Consider the following 23,753-nt stretch of genomic DNA (forward strand, 5'->3'; position numbering starts at 1 on the left):
CTAATCCCCACTCTTTGCTTTCTATTAATTAACTAATCCTCTATCCATGCTACTACTTTACCCTTAATGCCATGCATCTTTATCTTATGCAGCAACCTTTTGTGTGGCACCTTGTCAAAGGCTTTCTGGAAATCCAGATATACCACATCCATCGGCTCCCCGCTATCTACTGCACTGGTAATGTCCTCAAAAAATTCCACTAAATTAGTTAGGCATGACCTGCCTTTTACGAACCCATGCTGCGTCTGCCCAGTGGGACAATTTCTATCCAGATGCCTCGCTATTTCTTCCTTGATGATAGATTCCAGCATCTTCCCTATTACCGAAGTTAAGCTCACTGGCCTATAATTTCCTGCTTTCTGCCTACCTCCTTTTTTAAACAGTGGCGTCACGTTTGCTAATTTCCAATCCACCGGGACCACCCCAGAGTCTAGTGAATTTCGGTAAATTATCACTAGTGCATCTGCAATTTCCCTAGCCATCTCTTTTAGCACTCTGGGATGCATTCCATCAGGGCCAGGAGACTTGTCTACCTTTAGCCCTATTAGCTTGCCCATCACTCCCTCCTTAGTGATAACAATCCTCTCAAGGTCCTCACCTGTCATAGCCTCATTTCTATCAGTCGCTGGCATGTTATTTGTGTCTTCCACTGTGAAGACCGACCCAAAAAACCTGTTCAGTTCCCCAGCCATTTCCTCATTTCCCATTATTAAAACTCCCTTCTCATCCTCTAAAGGACCAATATTTACCTTAGCCACTCTTTTTTGTCTTATATATTTGTAAAAACTTTTACTGTCTGTTTTTATATTCTGAGCAAGTTTACTCTCATACTCTATCTTACTCTTCTTTATAGCTTTTTTAGTAGCTTTCTGTTGCCCCCTAAAGATTTCCCAGTCCTCTAATCTCCCAGCAATCTTTGCCACTTTATATGCTTTTTCCTTCAATTTGATACTCTCCCTTATTTCCTTAGATATCCACGGTCGATTTTCCCTCTTTCTTCCGTCCTTCCTTTTTGTTGGTATAAACCTTTGCTGAGCACTGTGAAAAATCGCTTGGAAGGTTCTCCACTGTTCCTCAACTGTTCCACCATAAAGTCTTAGCTCCCAGTCTACCTTAGCTAGTTCTTCTCTCATCCCCTTGTAATCTCCTTTGTTTAAACACAAAACACTAGTATTTGATTTTACTTTCTCACCCTCCATCTGTATTTTAAATTCCACCATATTGTGATCGCTCCTTCCGAGAGGATCCCTAACTGTGAGATCATGAATCAATCCTGTCTCATTACACAGGACAAGATCTAGGACCGCTTGTTCCCTCGTAGGTTCCATTACATACTGTTCTAGGAAACTATCGCGGATACATTCTATAAACTCCTCCTCACGGTTGCCTTGACCGACCTGGTTAAACCAATCGACATGTAGATTAAAATCCCCCATGATAACTGCTGTACCATTTCTACATGCATCAGTTATTTCTTTGTTTATTGCCTGCCCCACCATCTCGTTACTATTTGGTGGCCGATAGACTACTCCTATCAGTGACTTTTTCGCCTTACTATTCCTGATTTCCACCCAAATGGATTCAACCTTATCCTCCATAGCACCGATGTCATCCCTTACTATTGCCCGGATGTCATCCTTAAATAACAGAGCAACACCACCTCCCTTACCATCCACTCTGTCCTTCCGAATAGTTTGATAGGAATGCTGTCATCTCCACCAAAGCGGACTGTGGGAATACCGAGGAATCTGCGTGCTCCATCGTTGGGAAGAGCATCACCTGGATCCTCATGAGCCTTCTCCCAGTCTCTGAAGAAATCCTTCCAGAAAGCCAGTGTGACATCCGATCAAACTGTGGAACAGCGGACATGATTTTCCCTGTTCAGCAACTTCAGGAGAAATGCCAGGAGCAACATCTATAAGTATATAAAGAGGAAGAGATAGCTAAAGTAAATGTTGCCCTTTAAAGCATGCAACTGATGAGGTAATAATGGGGAACACAGAGATGGTGGAGGCACTGAACCAATATTTTGCCTCTGTCTTCACGATAGGGGATAATAAAAAATTTCCAAACACTGCAATTGATGCAGAGGAACTTGGTGCAATAACCATCACTAGGGAGATGGTATTGAATAAACAAATGGGATTAAAGGCAGATTACCCTCCAGGACCTGATGACCTCCACCCTAGGGTATTAAAGGAGATTGCAGCAGCGATAGTGGATGCATAGGTTATGATATTTCAAAATTCCCTGGATTCTGGAATGGATTGGAAACAGTTTTGTTGTCCAGTTTTGGTCTCCTTATTGGAGGAAGGATGGGGTGGCATTGGAGGCAATTCAGAGGAGGTTCACAAGATTGATTCTGGGGATGAAACGGTTGACATATGAGGAGACATTGAACTGTTTGGGCTTTACTCACTGGAGTTTAGACGAATGAGGGGGGTCAGATTGAGGTAAATAAAATACTAAAAGGGATTGATAAAGGAAATGTAGGCAATGTTCCCCTTTGGAGGGCAATCTAGAATGAGAGGTTGCAGATATAGGTTGAGAGGCAGTAGGGTTAAAACTGAGATGAGGAGGAGCTACTTCTCGCAGAGGTTGGTGAATTTGTGGAATTTGCTGCCCCATGGCGCGGTAGAATCTGAATCATTAAGTGGTTTCAAGAACGATATAGATATACTTCTGATATAAAATGGGTTAAAGTGACATGGGGAACAGGCAGGGAGGTGGATTTGAGACCAGGAAGAGATCAGCTATGAGTAGGCTCAAAGGGCTGAATTGCCTACTTTTGCTCCTATAAATATCACGCACTCTGCATGGCTTTCATCAGTCTGACCAAGGCTTTTGACTTAGTCAATCAGGAAGTGCTGTGGAAGATCCTGTCAGAAGCTGGCTGTCCAGAGAAATTCATCAACATCCTCCGACTTCTCCATGACAAGATGCCAGCAACAGTCCCCACTGACAAAACTAAGACAGAAACCTTCAAGCAGGGATGTGTCATTTTCTCCATCTTCATCATCATAGAACAAAGAGAACAAAGAAAATTACAGCACAGGAACAGGCCCTTCGGCCCTCCCAGCCTGCGCCAATCCAGATCCTTTATCTAAACCTGTCCCCTATTTTCCAAGGTCTACTTCCCTCTGTTCCCACCCGTTCATATATCTGTCCAGATGCATCTTAAATGATGCTATCGTGCCAGCATCTACCACCTCTGCTGGCAAAGCGTTCCAGGCACCCACCACCCTCTGTGTAAAAAACTTTCCACGCACATCTCCCTTAAACTTTCCCCCTCTCACCTTGAAATCGTGACCCCTTGTAATTGACACCCACAATCTTGGAAAAAGCTTGTTGCTATCCACCCTGTCCATACCTCTCATAATTTTGTAGACCTCAATCAGGTCCCCCCTCAATCTCCGTCTTTCCAATGAAAACAATCCTAACCTACTCAACCTTTCTTCATAGCTAGCACCCTTCATACCAGGCAACATCCTGATGAACCCCCTCTGCACCCTCTCTAAAGCATCCACATCCTTCTGATAATCTGGCGACCAGAACTGCACGCAGTATTCCAAATGTGGCCTAACCAAAGTCCTATACAACTGTAACATGACCTGCCGACTCTGCACTCAATACCCCGTCCGATGAAGGCAAGCATGCTGTATGCCTTCTTGACCACTCTATCAACCTGTCTTGCCACCTTCAGGGTACAATGGACCTGAACTCCCAGATCTCTCTGTACATCAATTTTCCCCAGGATTCTTCCATTGACCATATAGTCCGCTCTTGAATTAGATCTTCCAACATGCATCACCTCGCATTTGCCTGGATTGAACTCCATCTGCCATTTCTCTGCCCAACTCTCCAATCTATCTATATTTTGCTGTATTCTCTGACAGTCCTCCTCGCTATCTGCAACTCCACCAATCTTAGTATCATCTGCAAACTTGCCAATCAGACCACCTATACCTTCCTCCAGATCATTTATGTATATCACAAACAACAGTGGTCCGAGCACGGATCCCTGTGGAACACCACTAGTCACCCGTCTCCATTTTGAGACTCTCCCTTCCACCACTACGCTCTGTCTTCTGTTGCCCAGCCAGTTCTTTATCCATCTAGCTAGTACACCCTGAACCCCATACGACTTCACTTTTTCCATCAACCTGTCATGGGAGACTTTATCAAATGCCTTACTGAAGTCCATGTGTATGACATCTACAGCCCTTCCCTCATCAATTAACTTTGTCACTTCCTCAAAGAATTCTATTAGGTTTGTAAGACATGACCTTCCCTGCACAAAACCATGCTGATAAGTCTATTTCTTCCAAATGTGAATAGATCCTATCCCTCAGTATCTGCTCCAACAGTTTGCCTACCACTGACGTCAAACTCACAGGTCTATAATTCCCTGGATTATCCCTGCTACCCTTCTTAAACAAAGGGACAACATTAGCAATTCTCCAGTCCTCCGGGACCTCACCCGTGCTCAAGGATGCTGCAAAGATATCTGTTAAGGCCCCAGCTATTTCGACCCTCACTTCCCTCAGTAACCTGGGATAGATCCCATCCGGTCCTGGGGACTTGTCCACTTTAATGTCTTTTAGAATAACCAAAACTTCCCCCTTCCGTATGATGACTTGACTTAGAGTATTTAAACATCCATCCCGAGCCTCAACATTTGTCATGTCCCTCTCGTTGGTGAATACCGATGCAAAGTACTCATTAAGAATCTCACCCATTTCCTCTGACTCCACACATAAATTCCCTCTTTTGTCATTTGAGTGGGCCAATCCTTTCTCTAGTTACCCTCTTGCTCCTTATACATGAATAAAAGGCTTTGGGATTTTCCTTAACCCTGTTAGCCAAAGATATTTCATGACCCCTTTTAGCCCTCTTTATTGCGCGTTTGAGATTCGTCCTACTTTCCCGATATTCCTCCAAAGCTTCATCAGTTTTGAGTTGCCTCGATCTTATGTATGCTTCCTTGTTCATTTTAGCTAGTCTCACAATTCCACCCGTCATCCATGGTTCCCTAATCTTGCCATTTCTATCCCTCATTTTCACAGGGACATGTCTGTCCTGCACTCTAATCAACCTTTCCTTAAAAGACTCCCACATTTCAAATGTGGATTTACTCTTAAACAGCTGCTCCCAGTCCACATTCCCTAGCTCCTGCCGAATTTTGTTATACTTGGCCTTTCCCCAATTTAGCACTCTTCCTTTAGGACCACTCTCGTCTTTGTCCATGAGTATTCTAAAACTTACGGAATTGTGATTGCTATTCCCAAATTAAGCACCGACTGAAACTTCAACCACCTGGCCGGGATCATTCCCCAATACCAGGTCCAGTATGGCCCCTTCCCGAGTTGGACTATTTACATTCTGCTCTAAAAAACTCTCCTGGATGCTCCTTACAAACTCTGCTCAATCTACGCCTCCAACATTACACGAGTCCCATTCAATGTTGGGGAAGTTAAAATCTCCCATCACATCATCATCCTTCACCTTGTCAAGACCAAGCTTCCCAGTGGGGTAGACATCATCTACAAGATGGATGAAAAACTTTTCAACCTCAACTGGTTGAAATTCAAGAAGAAAACAACAGTGACATAGTCTTCAGTGTTATCCTGCTGTCATCACACTGTTTGTCAATTACATTGTTTATGGTTAAGCAAAACAGATGATTGGTATTAATTGTGTTTGAGCACATATAAACAGGGGATGGTTGGGACACTGGGTCATGTGTCAGGAGAGCTGTGAGACTGAACAAGTCAATGAACTCTCTTCGTAAAGAAAAGCTCTATGTTTTGGTTTAGGCTTCACCAACCAGCTTATATTCTACTAACATTCAACCTCAACCTGCTGAAGGCTAAAACTAATATAATCATAGAATTCATAGAATTTACAGTGCAGAAGGAGGCCATTCGGTTCATCGAGTCTGCACGGCCCTCAGAAAGAGCGCCCTACCCAAGTCCACACATCCACCCTATCGCACACCTCCACCCTATCCCCGTAACCCCACCTAACCTTTTTTGGACACTAAGGGCAATGTAGCACAGCCAATCCATCTAACCGGCACATCTTTGGACTGTGGCAGGAAACCGGAACACCAGGAGGAAACCCACGCAGACATGGGGAGAAGGTACAGACTCCGCACAGATAGTGAACCAAGCGAGGAACTGAACCTGGGACCCTGGAGCTGTGAAGCAACTGTGTTAACCACTGTGCTGCTATGCTGCCCCATAATCACCATTTCTGTAATAGAACCACAGAATGCTGATGATGCACAAATTAGTGCTCACTGAAGAAGAAATGCAACAGATATTTGTTGTTTTCACAGAAGCCCATGAGAGCATTGGACTTTCTACAAACACCATAAAGACTAAGGTCCTTTACCAACTTCCACTTCAATACCTTTGATTCAGGTTCATGGTGAAGTGCTGGATATTGTCCTTCACTTCCCATTTCTTCGAAGTTCTCTATCTCAAAATGCTGACAATGATACAGAGGTGCACCACTAAATCCAATTTAATATCTCAGTCCATGGTAAATGACATACTCAAGTTTTCAAGAATCGTGACATTCAGTCCATGAGAAAGTAGTTCCTCCCAAGCTTCTCTATGGTTGCTGAAGCTTGGATATCTTACAGATCATAGAATTAGAATCATAGATTTTACAGTGCCGAAGTAGGCCATTTGGCCCATCGAGTCTGCACCAGCCCTTTGGAAAGAGCACCCTCCCGAAGCCCACACCCCCACCCTATCACTGTAACTCAGCAACCCCACCCAACCTTTTTGGACACAAAGGCAATTTAGTATGGCCAATCCACCTAATCTGCACATCTTTGGACTGTGGGAGGAAACCATGCCGACACGGGGAGAACATGCAGAGTCCGCACAGTAACCCAAGGCGGGAATCGAACCTGGGACCCTGGAGCTGTGAAGCAACTGTGCTACCTACTGTGCCCCCTCCATAACAAGGCCTGAGAACAATACAATTAGCGCTATCTTAGAAAGATCTTGCAAATCAGGAGCAAATATGATTATCCTCCAAAACACAGACATGCCAAGTATTGAGGTAATGTCAATCTCACATCAGCTGAAATAAATAGGATATGTTGTCAGAATGCCTAATTCAAGGCTACCCAAAAAGGTGCTCTATTTAGAGAACAACCAAGGAGCTCATTCAGATGGGGGTTAAAGGAAATGCTTCAAAGACAACCTCAAACCTCCAAGATGGTCTGGACTATTAACTTCATTATATTGTTGTACCTTAATGCCAATCGTGACCAAAGTGGTGATCAATCATCAAAAATGGTGTAAAGAACTTACAATCAAAAGAGCAGCCAGTGAGAGACAATGGCGAGAGAGATGGAAAGAGAGGGCAGCTGCTCAAGCCAACATTTTGCCACCACCTCTGCTGGCTGACAACCGTTGTCCTCGTTGTAGGAGAGCCTGCAAATCTGAAATAGGGCCCAAAACATCTGAAAACCCACATGAAACACTGGCACCTCACTTAAACCCAGCCATCCGCAAGGAGCAATCTTCCTCAACAAAGGAGATTGCCAAAAAGTATGATGATGAACCTTTGTGGTCGTCAAAATCATTTCCACCTCATTGGAGCAATGTAAACCTGCATATACATTAGTGCCAACCACTCCATTCTAGGAATTTTAATCATGTGATAAGTAACAGGTGTACAGGTCCACAGGTCACTGAAAGGGGCAACACAGGTGGAGAAGGTAGTCAAGAAGGCATAAGGCATGCTTGCCTTCATTGGCCGGGGCATTGAGTATAAAAATTGGCAAGTCATGTTGCAGTTGTATAGAACCTTAGTTAGGCCACACTTGGAGTATGGTGTTCAATTCTGGCTCCACACTACCAGAATATGTGGAGGCTTTAGAGGAGTTGCAGAAGAGATTTACCAGGATGTTGCCTGGTATGGAGGGCATTAGCTATAGGGAGAGGTTGAATAAACTCGGTTTGTTCTCACTGGAACGACGGAGGTTGAGGGGCGATCTGATAGAGGTCTACAAAATTATGAAGGGCACAGACAGAGTGGATAGTCAGAGGCTTTTTCCCAGGGTAGAGGTATCAACTACTAGGGGCATAGGTTTAAGATGCGAGGGGCAAGATTTAGGGGAGATGTACGAGGCAAGTTTTTTACACCGAGGGTAGTGGATGTCTGGAACCTGCTGCCGGAGGAGGTGGTGGAAGGAGGAACGATAGTGACGTTTAAGGGGCATCTTGACAAATACTTTTTTAAAATAATTGTTATTAAGGTTTTCACAAAATATAAACAACAAATCAATATTAACAGAACAAACATGGTAAAAACCCAAGAACAACACCCACCCCCCCTACAAAAGCAACTACTAAAACAAAAACAATAAAAAAAGCAAACAACAGAAAGGAAAGAGATAACACCCGCCACATCCAACAAACCCATGTACGCACTTCTCCCTCCCTCCCACCAAACCCAATCCCCCCCAACCCGGGTTGCTGCTGCTGCCGGCCTATTTCCCTACCGTTCCGCCAGGAAGTCCAGGAAAGGCTGCCACCGCCTAAAGAACCCCTGTACTGATCCCCTCAGGGCAAATTTACCTTCTCCAATTTGATGAACCCCGCCATATAATTGATCCAGGCCTCCACGCTTGGGGGCCCCGCATCCTTCCATTGAAGCAAGATCCTCCGCCGGGCTACTAGGGACGCAAAGGCCAGGACACCGGCCTCTTTCGCCTCCTGCACTCACGGCTCCACTGCAACCCCAAAAATTGCGAGTCCCCAGGCTGGCTTGACCCTGGATCCCACCACCCACGACACCGTCCTTGCTACCCCCTTCCAAAACTCCCCCAGCGCTGGGCATGCCCAAAACATATGGGCGTGGTTCGCTGGGCTCCCCGAGCACCGAGCACACCTGTCTTAGCCTCCGAAAACCCTACTCATCCTTGTCCCAGTCATGTGGGGCCTATGCAGCACCTTGAACTGTATGAGGCTAAGCCTCGCACAGGAAGAGGAGGAATTCACCCTTTCCAGGGCATCCGCCCACGCCCCCTCCTCAATCTCCTCACCCAACTCCTCTTCCCATTTACCCTTCAGCTCCTCCACCGAGGCCTCGTCTACCACCTGCATTACGCGGTATATGGCCGAAATCCTCCCTCCTCCAACCCACACCCCCGAGAGCACCCTGTCCCGTAACCCACGTGGGGGCAGCAAAGGGAACCCCTCCACCTGCCAAACGCCCTAACCTGCATGTACCTGAACATGTTCCCCGGGAGGGAGCCCAAACTTCCCCTCTAACTCACCCAGGCTCGCAAACCTCCCATCCACAAACAGGTCCCTCAACCTCCTAATACCTACTCTGTGCCAGCCCAGAAATCCGCCATCAATGCTCCCTGGAACAAACTGGTGGTTCCCCCGTATCGGGGACTCCATCGAGCCCCCCACCTCCCCCCTATGCCGTCTTCATTGCCCCCAAATTTTGAGGGTAGCCGCCACCAACTGGCTCGTGGTATACTTCGTTGGAGGGAGCGGCAACGGCGCCGTTACCAGCGCCTCCAGGCTCGTGTCCACACAAGACGCCATCTCCATCCTCTTCCATGCTGCCCCTTCCCCGTCCATTACCCACTTACGCACCATCGCTGCGTTGGCAGCCCAATAATACCCACAGAGGTTGGGCAGCGCCAGCCCCCCCCTATCCCTGCCCCGTTCCAAGAACACCCTTCTCACCCTCGGAGTCCCATGCGCCCATACAAATCCCGTAATACTCCTGTTAACTCTCCTAAAAACGGCCTTCGGGATAAGGATTGGAAGACACTGGAACAGGGACAAAAACCTTGGGAGCACCGTCATATTGACGGAGTGCACCCTACCCGCCAGTGACAGCGGTAACATATCTCACCTTTTTTAAAATTAAATTTAGAGTGCCCAATTCATTTTTTCCAATTAAGGGGCAATTTAGCATGGCCAATCCACCTAGCCTGCACATGTTTTGGGTTGTGGGGGCGAAACCCACGCAAACACGGGGAGAATGTGCAAACTCCACACGGACAGTGACCCAGAGCCGGGATCGAACCTGGGACCTCGGCGCCGTGAACATATCTCACCTTTTGAACTCCTCCTCCATTTGCTCCACCAACCTTCTGAGGTTGAGCTTGTGCAGGCCCCCAGCTCCCAGGACTCCTAGGTACCTGAAGCTCCTCCCTGCCTGCTTCAGTGGGAGCCTACCAATCCCCTTCTCCTGATCCCCCGGGTGCACCAAGAACAGCTCGCTCTTACCCAGGTTGAGCTTATACCCAGAAAAGCCCCCAAATTCACTGAGAATCCTCATCACCTCCGGCATTCCCCCCACCAGGTCCGCCACATACAGCAACAGGTCATCCGCATAAAGCGACACTCTATGCTCCTCCCCACCCCGCACCAGGCCCCTCCAGTTCCCTGACTCCCTCAACGCCATGGCCAGGGGCTCAATTGCCAACGCAAAGAGCAAGGGGGACAGGGGACACCCCGGTCCCGTCCCCCGGTGCAGCCGAAAGTACTCCGACCTCCTCCTATTCGTGGCTACACTCGCCATCGGGGCCTCATAAAGCAACCTCACCCAACGGACAAACCCCTCCCCAAACCCAAACCTTTCCAACACCTCCCACAGATACCCCCACTCAACCCTATCAAAGGCCTTCTCCGCATCTAATGCCATCACTATCTCCGCCTCCCCTTCCACAGCCGGCATCATAATGACATTGAGGAGCCTTCGTATGTTGGTATTCAACTGCCTTCCCTTTACAAACCCCGTCTGGTCCTCGTGGATGACCCCCGGCACACAATCCTTTATTCTTGTAGCTAAGATCTTTGCCAGCAGCTTGGCGTCTACATTTAGCAGCGAGATCGGCCTATATGACCCACACTGAAGAGGGTCCTTGTCCCGCTTAAGGATCAAGGAAATCAGCGCCCGTGACATAGTTGGGGGCAAAGCCCCCCCCACTCCCTTGCCTCGTTAAAGGTCCAGACCAACAGGGGGCCCAACAGGTCCACGTACATTTTATAAAATTCGGCCGGAAACCCATCCCGCCCCGGCGCCTTTCCCAACTGCATTCTCCCTATCCCTTTAACCAGCTCCTCCAGCTCAATCGGCGCCCCCAGTCCCTCCACCTGCCCCTCCTCCACCTTCGGAAATCGCAGCTTGTCCAAGAAGCGCCCCATTCCGCCCCCCCCCCCCCCTCTACCGGGGGTTCAGACCGGTACAGTTCCCCATAAAAGTCCCTAAAGACCCCATTAACGTCTACCCCCCTCCGCACCACCTTCCCATCTCTATCCTTCACTCCCCCAATCTCCCTGGCCGCGTCTCGCTTTTGGAGCTGATGCGCCAGCATCCTGCTCGCCTTCTCCCCACATTGATACACCGCCCCCTGTGCTTTCCTCCACTGAGCTTCCGCCTTTCTGGTGGTCAGTAGATCGAACCTGGCCTGAAGGCTACGCCGCTCCCCAGCAATCCCTCCTCCGGAGTCTCCGCATATCTCCTATCCGCCCTCACCATCTCCCCTACCAATTTCTCCGTCTCCCTCTGCTCTTTCCCTCTCCCTATGGGTTCAGATGGAAATCAACTCCCCTCTAATCACCGCCTTCAATGCCTCCCAGACCGTCCCCACTCGAACCTCCCCGTTATCGTCGGCCTCAAGGTACCTCTTGATACACCCCCGAACCCTCCCGGCCACCTCCTCGTCTGCCAGCAGCCCCACCTCCAAGCGCCAGAGCAGACGCTGGTCCCTCTCCTCCCCCAGCCCGAGGTCCACCCAGTGCGGGGCATGATCCAAAATGGCAATGGCAGAGTATTCAGCATCCTCCACCCTTGAAACCAGCCCCCTGCTCAGGACAAACAAAATCAATCCTGGAATAGGCCTTATGCACGTGGGAGAAAAACGAGTACTCCCTGGCCCTTGACCTCGCAAACCTCCAGGGATCCACCCCTCCCATCTGATCCATAAACCCCCTCAACACCTTAGCCGCCGCCGGCCTCCTACCCGTCCGGGACCTGGATCGATCCAATGGGGGATCCAGCACCGTGTTGAAGTCCCCCCCCCATGATCAGGCCCCCCGCCTCCAGGTCCGGAATGCGGCCCAACATGCGCCGCATAAATCCCGCATCGTCCCAGTTTGGGGCGTAAACATTCACCAACACCACCTGCTCCCCCTGCAGCTTACCACTCACCATCACATACCTCCCGCCACTGTCAGCCACCACATTTAACGCCTCAAACGACACCCTCTTTCCCACCAGGATCACCACCCCCCGATTCTTCTCATCCAGCCCTGAATGAAATACTTGGCCCACCCACCCCTTCCTCAGTCGAACCTGGTCCGCCACCTTCAGGTGTGTCTCTTGGAGCATGGCCACATACGCCTTCAGCCCCTTCAAGTGCGTAAACACCCGGGCCCGCTTGACTGGCCCATTCAGCCCCCTCACATTCCAGGTTATCAGCCAGATCAGAGGGCTCCTGCCCCCCTCCCCTGCCGACTAGCCATGACCCATCCCCTGCCCGTCACTGGCCAGCGTCCCCCACTCGGCCTGTTCCCCACGGCGGCAACTCCCCCCCCCCTGCATACTCCAGCTCCTTCCTGGCCATTTCAGCAGCAACCCGCCCCCCCCCCCCCACACAAGGCTAGGACCCCTCCTAGCCACGCTCCTCCCTCGATAGCACTCCCGTGAGCCAGCTAACTTCTGCTGACCCCGGCGACTCCCGCCACACCTCCGACCCCTCCCCACATGGGACTACTCCTCCTCATTCATGCCCATCAATCGTCCCCCCCTCGCTCTTGCGCGGGAAAATAACAACCAGCAAAGGCCCGCGCTTCTGAGCCCCGACCCTGCCCCCATCAGCCCGCAGCGCGGGAAACCAGAGAAAAGCCCGCGCTTTCGCCCTGCCCAACCCCGCCTCCTCCAGGGCAACTCCCATTGCCAGTCCCCACCACCAGCTCCCCGCACTCCCAGTTTACCTCCCTGCCCGAACCCGTCCACCAGACCCATACAAAAAGACATAAAGTCATCGCCCCACTCACCCTAAAGCCAACACACATCCAGCATTAAATAGAGAACCCCGCCCCTCCAGAGAAAAAATTAGACACAGTTGCATTTACATACAAAACCCCCATCCCTGACACTCAGTTTGAGTCCAGTTTCTCGCCCTGCACAAAGGCCCAAGCCTCCTCCAGGGACTCAAAATAATGGTGACGGTCCTTGTAGGTGACCCACAGAAGCGTCGGCTGCAACATGCCAAACTTCACTCTCCGTCTGTGGAGCACCGACTTCGTCCGGTTGTACCCGGCCCTCCGCTTAGCCACCTCCGCACTCCAGTCCTGGAAGATCCGCACCTCCGTGTTCTCCCACTTGCTGCTCCGCTCCCTCTTGGCCCACTGGAGCACGCACTCCCGGTCAACGAACCGGTGGAACCGCACCAACACCGCCCGCGGCGGCTCATTCGGCTTGGGCTTCCTAGCCAGTATTCTGTGGGCCCCCTCCAGCTCCAGGGGCCCCTGGAAGGACCCAGCTCCCATCAGCGAGTTCAGCAAAATACCACATAGGCCGCCAGGTCCGACCCCTCTGTGAGGCCCAGGATCCGTACATTCTTCTGCCTCGACCGGTTGTCCAGCTCCTCGAACCGCTCCTGCCACTTTTTCTGGAGTGCCTCGTGCATCTCCACCTTCCCCGCGACGGCCGCGGCCTCATCCTCCCTTTCGGAGGCCTGCTGCTGCAGCTCCCGGATTGCGGCCCCCTGGGCTGTCTGAGTCTCCAGCAGCTCCCTGGTGGTAGCCGTCAGCGACTCCAGCAGCTCCACCTTAAGCTCCTGGAAGCAGCGTCGAAGAGTCTCCTGCTGCTCCTGCGCCCACTGCCTCCACTCCTCGAGGGGTCCTGCCCGCCACCATTTTGTTTTCCTTCCCCCGCTTTTCCAGGGGCGCTGCCACCGCTTTTCTGCTCACCCCACTCCTGGTCCGGACCGTAGAACCCTGGGGATCTACTGCAAACCCCTTCCCACGTCGGGAATCGTCGAAAAAGCTCCTTTGGGGACCCTGTAAGGAGCTCCAAAGTCCGTTTCTAGTGGGAGCTGCCGAACGTGCGGCTTAGCTCCGCATAGCCGCAACCGGAAGTCCGCATCTTGACAAATACATGAATAGGATGGGAATAGAGGGATACAGACCCCGGAAGTGTAGAAGACTTTAGTTTAGACGGGCAGCATGGCCGGCACAGGCTTGGAGGGCCGAAGGGTCTGCTCCTGTGCTGTACTTTTCTTTGTTCTTTGCAACAAAAATACCTGAAAATATGGTATAATAGTGAGCAGAGCTGAATCACTCATGTTGTAAAGCCATCAATGCAGGCTGCCCTGAAACAAAATTGGGCTTGTTGGACAGAATTTTTCTGTTCTTATAAAATGCCAATTCGCTTTACTTCATTTTTTCCATTCAGAATTATTACAAAGAAATTTTCATTATAAATATTGACAAACTATTTGTGATAACTCAAAGCTACTTCAAAATCCAAAAATTTGAATTAGGTTAAGTGAATAAAACAATCAAGTGGGAAATTGACCCTTAAATTGAATTATGAAATTATTTAAATTATGCAGCATTGATTTCAGTATAAATTATATTCAAATTGTGACAACAGGAAGTAAGATTTCTGAACAGGAAGTGAGCATTGTTGCAAAACGTAGGTTTTCTGTCCAGTATATGTGTCTCACACTTTAGGCTACAAATACAAAAGTACATACAAAAAGAAACAAGTAATTTCACCCAATGTGTCCGACTTTGATAAGTTGACATATTTCCCAAAGTCATGAGCTTGCTTTCTTTAATTAAACTGGGAAAATGACAATGTTCCTGAATGTGTTTGGACATAAGTCAGTAGTGTAAATAGCCTCCTTTAAGAGTGCAGCACTGAAAATAATCAAATAGAGTTGAATCAAACTAATTGAAGATTGACATGCATTAGATAGATATTTCATTATTTCAACTGATAATGTAATGAATGTCCTGCAGTGTCCCCCAGTTGCGAAAGACCTGCAGCAAACAATGCATCCAAGTCCATCTGGCAAACGACATGTCTGTGTAAGAGAGGAGCAACATACCCTGGTGCAGGTAGTAAGGATTTTCAAGTGCCAATCTATTCAACAACGGCAACTTGCATTTATATAGCGATTTAAATGTCCCTCGATGCTTCATGGGAGCGTCATCAGGCAAAGTGTAACATCAGACCACAGAAAGAGCTATTTGAACCAACGACCTGAAATTGGTCAAAGAGATTTGTTTCATGGAACATTTTAATGTCATGTACAAGAGCTACACAGGCACAAGAGATAGGACAGGGGAATGCCAGAGCTCAAGATCTAGGTAACTGAAGGCATGACCAGCTGTCAGACCTGCTGAAATTTTCCATAATTTTCTGTTTGTTTCAGATGCCAGCAATGGCCCGGAGCAATTAAAATTGGGAATGCACAAAAGGCCAGAAATGGAAGAGGAAGAGAGAGCTTGGAGGATGGCAGGATGAAGCCATTTTAAACAATTAGCTTTATTAACCGCCGTCTGTTTCAAAATTGCAACTTTTCTTGCAAAAATCAAAATGATCACCTCCCCATATCTTCTGAGGAGGAAAATTAGTAGAAAAGTGGAGTGAAAATAAATACAAGAGAAGATTTGAATGTTCTAGATATCAAACAAAATCTTTCTTGATTGGTTCCAGCCAACAGATGAGATTGCAGGGGTAGAAATACACCCACCCCACCAACCAAATAAGTGAATCACGAGGAAAGAGAGAAAGACAGTCTCGCTTCGAAGCAATTCGATTGTGACGGTAATTTATTGCAGGAAGGTTGGCTGAGCAAATAGTTCCCTCAAAAGTGCCCCACCTCAGAAGATCTGAACATTTTGAGGCAGACAATAACAAGATGCTTGACAGACCTTTTCGAGACAAGAAAGTAATTCTGTGCATCGTATTACATGTGTGCAACAGCTTTCAGCGCGGCACAGTGGTTAGCACTGCTGCCTCATGGCACTGAGGACCCAGGTTCGATCATGACCCTGGGGCACTGCCTGTGTGGAGATTGCGCATTCTCCCCGTGTCAGTGTGGGTTTCACCCCCACAACCCAAAGATGTGCAGGTTAGGTGAATTGGCCATGCTAAATTGCCCCTTAATTGGGAAAAAAGAAATAATAATAAATGGGCATTCTAAATATATTTTAAAAATATATATATATGCGATGGCTTTACTTGAATACAATATCACAACTATAATCGTACTTTGCTATTTTTTTCTCCCACGCTAAAACCTTTTTTTATAAACATGCACTACAAGAAGTGCAAGCATCTTAACTCCTTTACTTGGTTTTAAAATAATTTTACAGGCGTTATATTATTTGTAAATATTCAGGAGCTGGATTATTATTTACATGTGGATCCAAAATGCCTCATCGCTCACGACTCCACGACAGTCAAGTCCCGAGCAACGATCTACAATTCATGGTGATATCTGTGAAATAAGTTTGGAGAACGCTCCAGCATTTTGTGTATAAAAATGTGATTATTTTGAACTTTTGGGAACTTCAATGGGGCGCCACTTATTCCATAATTGCGGATGGAGTCATCACTATTATCATCTTCACTGTTATTAAGGATGCATCAGTCACAGGCCAAAGAACCAAGATGATCTTTAAAATTCAGATGACATTAAGCTTTCAAAGCACTTTAAATTAAGCAAACTACTTAATCAATGTTGCATTAAAATTTCTTTGCCGGGATACAATTTAATTTTAGGAAATACATTTTAATTAAGGACAGGGTTCAGAGAGATTCCACCAGTAACCAGCCAGTCACCCTTGAGCAAAAGGGAAGATAATGAATTCCAATAAACTGGAGACATGTTGCCCACAATTCACCTGATCTGAAATCTTATATTCTGGACGCTTTTAGGCCAAACAATTCTGATAAATTAAACAAACTCGGGGTCAAATTAAAAGGAGCCACTCCTGATAGGGGCACTGCCCAAACAAAACAAAGAGCATCAGAAACTTGGATGAACATCAAATCAAAGTGCAGTAAAGAGGGTTGCTAAAGTACTCCAGCCCCTGCGGAGCCTATTGGGCATGGAAAGCTATATTGGTGCGCGTGGACACCGCACACTCCCTCACCCGGCCGCGAACATAGCCACAAAAGAGGGGCAGACAGTCAGGCCTGGCGACCCCCTCGGTGGTCTGCTGCCTGAACCTGTTTGTGGTGAGTTTTTTTATACTCTGGAAGCTGGGAACCTGAATAAAAAACAGAAAGCACCCAGCAGATCAAGCAAGATCTATGAAAAGAGGAACAGGTTAATGTTGCAGAAGAAGAACAATCTTATACTCCTGATGTCATAAAATCTATTTATCTTATAAAAATGTCGGCTAGAGCAGTGTTTTTCTAACTTTTTTTCCAGGGACCCATTTTTACCATGCTGCCAACCTTCGGGACCCAACCTGGCCGACCTTCAGAACCCACGCCGGCCGACCTTTGCGACCCACGCGGCCGACCTTTGCGACCACGCCGGCCGACTTACCTTCGCGACTCACCATTTTCTCTTACCTTTTTTGTTGCTGACAAAAATGGAGGAAATGGTTTTGGGTCCCTTTGGCCCCCCCGAATGTGAAAAAAAAGGCTGCGATCATATAAAAACCCGGATTTATTTTATCTGTTGCTGGCCATTTTGAGCAGCACATTTTTGGGCAGCATGGTAGCATTGTGGTTTGAACAATTGCTCACAGCTCCAGGGTCCCAGGTTCGATACCCGTCTTGGGTCACTGTCTGTGTGGAGTCTGCACATCCTCCCCGTGTGCGTGGGTTTCCTCCGGGTGCTCCGGTTTCCTCCCACAGTCCAAAGATGTGCAGGTTAGGTGGATTGGCCATGGTAAATTGCCCGTAGTGTTGGGTGGGGTTACTGGGTTATGGGGATAGGGTGGGGTGTGGGCCTTGGGTAGGGTGATCTTTCCAAGAGCTGGTGCAGACTCAATGGGCCGAATGGCCTCCTTCTGTACTGTAAATTCTATGATTCTGAAGGCCACTCGCAGCCAGCATTATTAAAAGCCAGCTGCTGCGCGCTGATTTGCGCGATCGGGAATGCCGCAACGGATTGTTCCGTGACCTTCCCGACACCCGCCCGCAACCCACCCGCGGGTCATGCCCCAGAGTTTGACAATGCAGCATGCCAATGGCGTGGTTTCAATCCGTTTCGGGAACGCGTTCCTCCTTGCCTTGCCCCCTGCTTGACGTGGAACTTGTCTCGGTGAAGGAAGAGTTGCCGGTAGCTATGCATAATCACCTTACTCAGCAAACAAGTCGTGCAAAATGAGCTGCAGGGATTATCACGTCAATGTGCAGAATTTGGCTGCAGCGGTGGGAAATGATCACGACATTGCAGAAAGGGGTAACAGAACAGCAAAACTTGGAAATGGTGGATTGGTCCGAATTGGATTTACATGTTAAGGCGTACAAGACAGTTCGTACCAGCACCAGACGGCCACGTCCAAGTTGGTAGTAGTTGAAATGATTGCAAACATGAATAATTGTGGTGCAGCTACAGTACATGCAACACTGGCCACTGGCAGCAGCAACCATGATGATTGACAGCGCCGGCTCGCGCAGCCCGGACTCCGCTTCCTGCAGCCCCGACTCCGCTTCCTGCAGTCCCACGTGCCTGTGCCCCCACTCCCAGCTTTGGTTAGGTGCCCCTCTCACTGCCTGACCGCCAGAGCCCAGCTCGGGCGACGTGGCCTCCCTCTCGTGAGTGGCCTCGGTGCCGTCGCTGTGGCGAAGCCGCCGCCGGTGGCGCGTCCCTGGCCGCCGCCGCCGTCTGTCGTGCGAGGCCCCGGCAGGCAGGCGGTGGCGCGCCCGGGGCTGCGGTTGCTGTGGGGGAGGGGAGAGGGCGGCTTGGCGGGGAAGATGTCCGCCACTCTCCTCTCGCCCATCGTAGATTATTACAACGATGAGGAGGAGCTGGACAGCGTGGACGAGGAGGACGACCGCAGCATCCGGGCCCGCGACTCGGACGAAGGTGAGTCTCGATGCAAAACCGGAGTGTCCGTCGAGAAAGCGGGCGGGCGGTTGTCGCCGCCTGACGGCGGGGCCTCACGCAGCGAGAGTGGGGACCGGTGGAGGGAGCGGAGGCTGTTCGCTTGGAAGCCAGTGTCACAGAGAAAGAGAGATCCGGAGGCGTTGCTTATAAAATGGATGACTTGTTTACATCTTGTTCTGAGGACGAGAAGGTGAGGAGGAAGAGAACCAGCACAAACTTTCAGAACAGGCTGCCAGCCACTTTCTTCCCTGAAATGTTACATGTACTTTCAAACGCCTCATCATCATGGAACAATTCAAACCCCCCCCCCCCCCCCCCCCCCATAAATTAGGCCTATGTTTTACACTTTGCAAGCGCCAGCAAATTCCAGATGTGGGAAAGTTTGAGAGCCGGTTTAGCTCACAGAACAAACGAAGTGTCCTTACTCCTTCCTACTCCAAGCAAAGTTTAAGGCAGAATTACATGAGTACTTTGTTATCCTCCAGGACATTGGTCAAGTATCTGTGAAGCTAGATATTGATGGTCAGTGAAGGGCATGTCACTTGGCGACTGCACCACTGTGTGTATGTAGTAAGGTTTTCTGTTCATTAATCAAGAGCCAACTGAAATCCTAGTTGAATTTCTTCTCTCTGAGAGTGCCTTTTGCATTTATATAGCATCTTTTGTCTATTAGAAACATCCGAAATAATTTTATATACATAAATTACTTTGAAATTTTACGTGTAGGCAAATATAACCAGTGTGTTGACAGCAAGATGGATTGCCAGTTGTTTATTTTAGTGATAATTATCAAGGGGGTACTATTAACCAACGCTTTCCTACATTTTGAAAAATGCTACTGCATTTTTAATGTCTACCTGAACTGTAGAAACAGGCAAATGTGATTCAGAGGAGAAATCACTCTGACACTGCAACACTCCTGAAGTACCTAACTTGTATACCAGACTAGATGACGATGGGGTTGGAAAATGAGCAGAACCATGGGAGCAAAAGGCATCTATACTCACAGTGGAGGAAGAGCTTGAAATACTAGCTGTGCAAGGGAAGCCTTAATATTCAATCACGGGGAAGAGCCTATTGAATTTGATATGACATTTTTATAAGAAGAGAAAACAAGATTTGAGGTAGATAAATAACCAGGACCTGAGGTTGCCCCCATAAGATTTGCATTAGTAATAATCTTTGAAAGCGCACTTAATTCTGCAATGGGTTGAAAAATTACAAGTATTTTTTTTATTCAATCATGGAACGTGGGTGCCACAGACTGGGCCAGCATTTACTACCCATCCTTAATTGCCCTTGAGGGCAGTTAAGAGTCAACCATCTTGCCGTGGATCTGGACTTGCATGTAGGCCAGACCAGGTAAGGATGGCAGATTTCCTTCCCCAAAGGACATTAGTGAACCAGATGATTTTTTACGACAATTGACAATGGTTTCATGGTCATCGTTTGAATTTTAATTCCAGATTTTTATTGAATTTGAATTTCACTGTCTGCAGTGGCGGGATTTGAACCTGGGTCCCCAGAGCATTACCCTCTGGTTTACTCATCCAGTGTCAGTACTACGATGTCACCGCTGCCTCTTCATTATTTAAGAAGAGAGTATGAAATAAACTACAAGTACGAACTTGTCTGAAATTTCTGGAGAAAGTACATGAGTGACAGATTGACTGAGCAAGTAACTAAATTTGAGCAAGTAACTAAATTTGAGCTGATCTGAAAAGTCAGCACGGATTTATAAAGGGTGTGTCTTGTCTAACCAATGAAGTTGAATTTTTTGGAGCTTATGATAAGGGAGGATCTATGGATGTTAGTTATGCGCACTGTAAGAAAGCATTTAATAAGGTATTATACAAGAATGGTAACAAATTGAAAATACAAAGAGTTTGGATGCAATCTCTTGACAAGGATAAGAAATTGGTTTAAAAGACAGTGGAAGTAATGAGTATGTACTCTTAATTGGCAAAATGTGACAAATGGTATTCCACTGAGATCTGTACTGGGGCCTCCACTTTTCTTCATATTTATCAATGAATCAGATGAATGAATAGAAAGTTGAATATCGAAGTTTGCAGATAATACCATGTTGCGAGGTACTTTTATCTCGAGTTGAGTATAGAATACAGGAGAGAGGGAGTTATGCTTCAGTTGTACAGAGCCTTGGTCTGGCACTCTTTGGAGTCTTATTTTCACTTTTGAACATTGAACTTCAGGAAGGATATATTGGCCTTTGAAGTGGCCAATAATACAGGTTCACCAGAATGATACCTGTGCTTAGAGGGTCAAATTATAAGGGAGGTTGCATAAAGTTGGCTCATATTCCCTAGGAGGACTGAAACAAGGGTGGCACAGTGGTCAGCACTGCTGCTCGCAGCGCTTGGGACCTGAGCTCAACTCTGGTCTTGGGTCACTGTCTGTGTGAAGTTTGAATGTTCTCCCAGTGTCTGCGTGCGTTTCCTTCGGGTGCTCTGATTTCCTCCCAAAGTCCAAAGATGTGCAGGTTAGGTGGATCGGCTGTGATAAATTGCCCCTTAGCATCCAGGAATATGCAGGTTTGGTTACGGGGTGCGGTGGACGTGGGAGTGGACATGGGTAGAGGACTCTTTTAAAGTGTCGGTGCAGACTGGATGGGCTGAAAGATCTAAATGGCCTACTGCTGCAGTGTAGGGATCCTCTGATTTAATTGTTTTTAAACCATGAAAAGACTTCATATATGCAGAGAAACAATTTAATCTAATCAGAGAATTCAAAACAAGGAGGCAAATCTTAAATTTAGAGCTAGGCCACTCAGTCAAATTAGGAAGCACTTAGTCATATAGGTCTGCAGCATCATGTCCACCCACCATGTCTGCGCTGGTCAAAAACAAACACACGTAAGTATTCTAATCCCATTTTCCAGCACCTCCAGCCCATAACCTATATGCTTTGGCATTGCAAGTGCACATCTAAATACTTCTGAAACGTTATGAGGGGCTCTGCCTCCACCACCCTTGTAGGCAGTGAGTACCAGACGCCCACCACCCTCTAGGTGAAAAGTCTTTCCTCGCAACCCTCTTCTGCTGCCCCTTACCTTAAAATCTGTGTCCAGTGGTCATTGATCCCTGGTCCAAGGGGAAAAGCTTCTGTCTACCCACTCAGTCTCCACTGCTTCAAGGAAAACAACCCCAGTCTATTCAATCTCTCTTCTTGGCTAAAACTCTCCAGCCCAGACAACATCCTGATGAATCTCCTCTGTACCCTTTCCAGTGATACCACATCCCTCCTATAATTTAGATTCCAGAACTGCAACAATATTCTAGCTGTAGCCTAACAAACTTTTAATAGTGTTCCAGCATAACCTCCCTGCTCTTAAACACTATACGTCGGATAATAATTTGCGGTGTCGATGGTAGCCATGATGTGGAGATGCTGGCGTTGGACTGGGGTGGGCACAGTAAGAAGTCTTACATCAGGTTAAAGCTCAACAGATTTATTTGCAATCACTAGCTTTTGGAGCACAGCTCCTTCATCAGGTGACTCACTACTCTGCCACCATGCTGCCCTCTATGCCACACATGCTGAGTTTAGATGGAGTTTCATGTCATTAAGAAGAATATAATTAATCAGTACTGTGATTGAGAGGATCTAAGATACAATACATCAATTTACGGTAGTACAGTGATTAGCACTGTTGCTTCACAGCACCAGGGACCCCGGTTCAATTCCTGGCTTGGGTCACTGTCTCTGTGGAGTCTGCACGTTCTCCCTGTGTCTGCGTGGGTTCCTACGGGTGCTCCGGCTTCCTCCCACAAGTCCCAAAAGATGTGCTTGTTAGGTGAATTTGACATTCGGAATTCTCCCTCTGTGTACCTGAACAGGCGCCGGTGACTCGGGAATTGTCACAGTAACTTCATTGTGGTGTTAATGTAAGTGTTAATTAGTGTCATTGTGGCACTAATAAAGCTTATTATTTTTTTTTAAAACTGTTAGACCTCTTGGGGGCAGTCAGCACAAGATGTGCATGGGGACAAAGGGCATGGTGAATGCAGCAGTGCCTCCACATTGGTTTGAGGAGGGCATGTGATGAATATACAACTGGAGGGACGGCGTAAATGGGAGGAAAGCAGAAGGAATCCCATAAAAAAAATTGTGTTTGGTCAGAATAATGTTGACGTAATCATGGAGGTTGTGGATGGGTGCCTTATTCACAACAAATGAGTGAAGTGGAAGAGTTAATTCGGAACTTAATGAGAGGGCATGAGAATATTCTTCATGGGAAGATATTGGAGGGACCATGGGAATAAATAAGTTGTTTGTGTCTCATCAGTAAGTCAGGAGATTGGGGAATACCGAGGTAATAAGCTGCTCTGGCAGCTGCTTTGAGCGTTTGAGTTGTGTGGATACTACTACTAATATTAATCTTTTTATTGTCACAAGTCGACTTACTGTGTAAAGCCCCTAGTCGCCACATTCTGGCGTCTGTTCGGGTACACAGAGGGAGAATTCAGAATTCTCAGCCGGTACTGGAATTGAACCCGTGCTGCTGGCCTTGTTCTGCATCACAAACCAGCTGTCTAGCCCACTGAGCTAAACCACCATATGGAGCACAACCAGATTATACCTGTCCAGGAATGATGAAAGTTTGGGACGGCAGCGTAGTTGGAGTTCAGCAGTGGAGTAGATAAGTTAG

The 23,753-nt window shown here is 47.8% G+C and overlaps 1 protein-coding gene across 2 annotated transcripts in view; it reads left to right on the forward strand.

Moving 5' to 3' along the window:
- The first annotated feature begins 18,681 nt into the window (after nucleotides 1-18,681).
- Nucleotides 18,682-23,753, forward strand: part of suds3 (SDS3 homolog, SIN3A corepressor complex component) — an 84,244-nt gene continuing 79,172 nt past the window's right edge. The window contains exon 1 of one of the 2 annotated variants that reach the window (XM_038791282.1): nucleotides 18,682-19,063. In XM_038791282.1, the coding sequence (XP_038647210.1) occupies nucleotides 18,952-19,063 (112 nt within the window). In that variant the 5' untranslated portion in view covers nucleotides 18,682-18,951. Of the gene's footprint in view, nucleotides 19,064-19,111; nucleotides 19,275-23,753 lie in introns of those variants that run through there. The other variant, XM_038791292.1, reaches the window with a different exon arrangement.

The sequence above is a fragment of the Scyliorhinus canicula genome, chromosome 1 (genome assembly GCF_902713615.1).
Source record: "Scyliorhinus canicula chromosome 1, sScyCan1.1, whole genome shotgun sequence".
Classification (NCBI taxonomy): domain Eukaryota; kingdom Metazoa; phylum Chordata; class Chondrichthyes; order Carcharhiniformes; family Scyliorhinidae; genus Scyliorhinus; species Scyliorhinus canicula.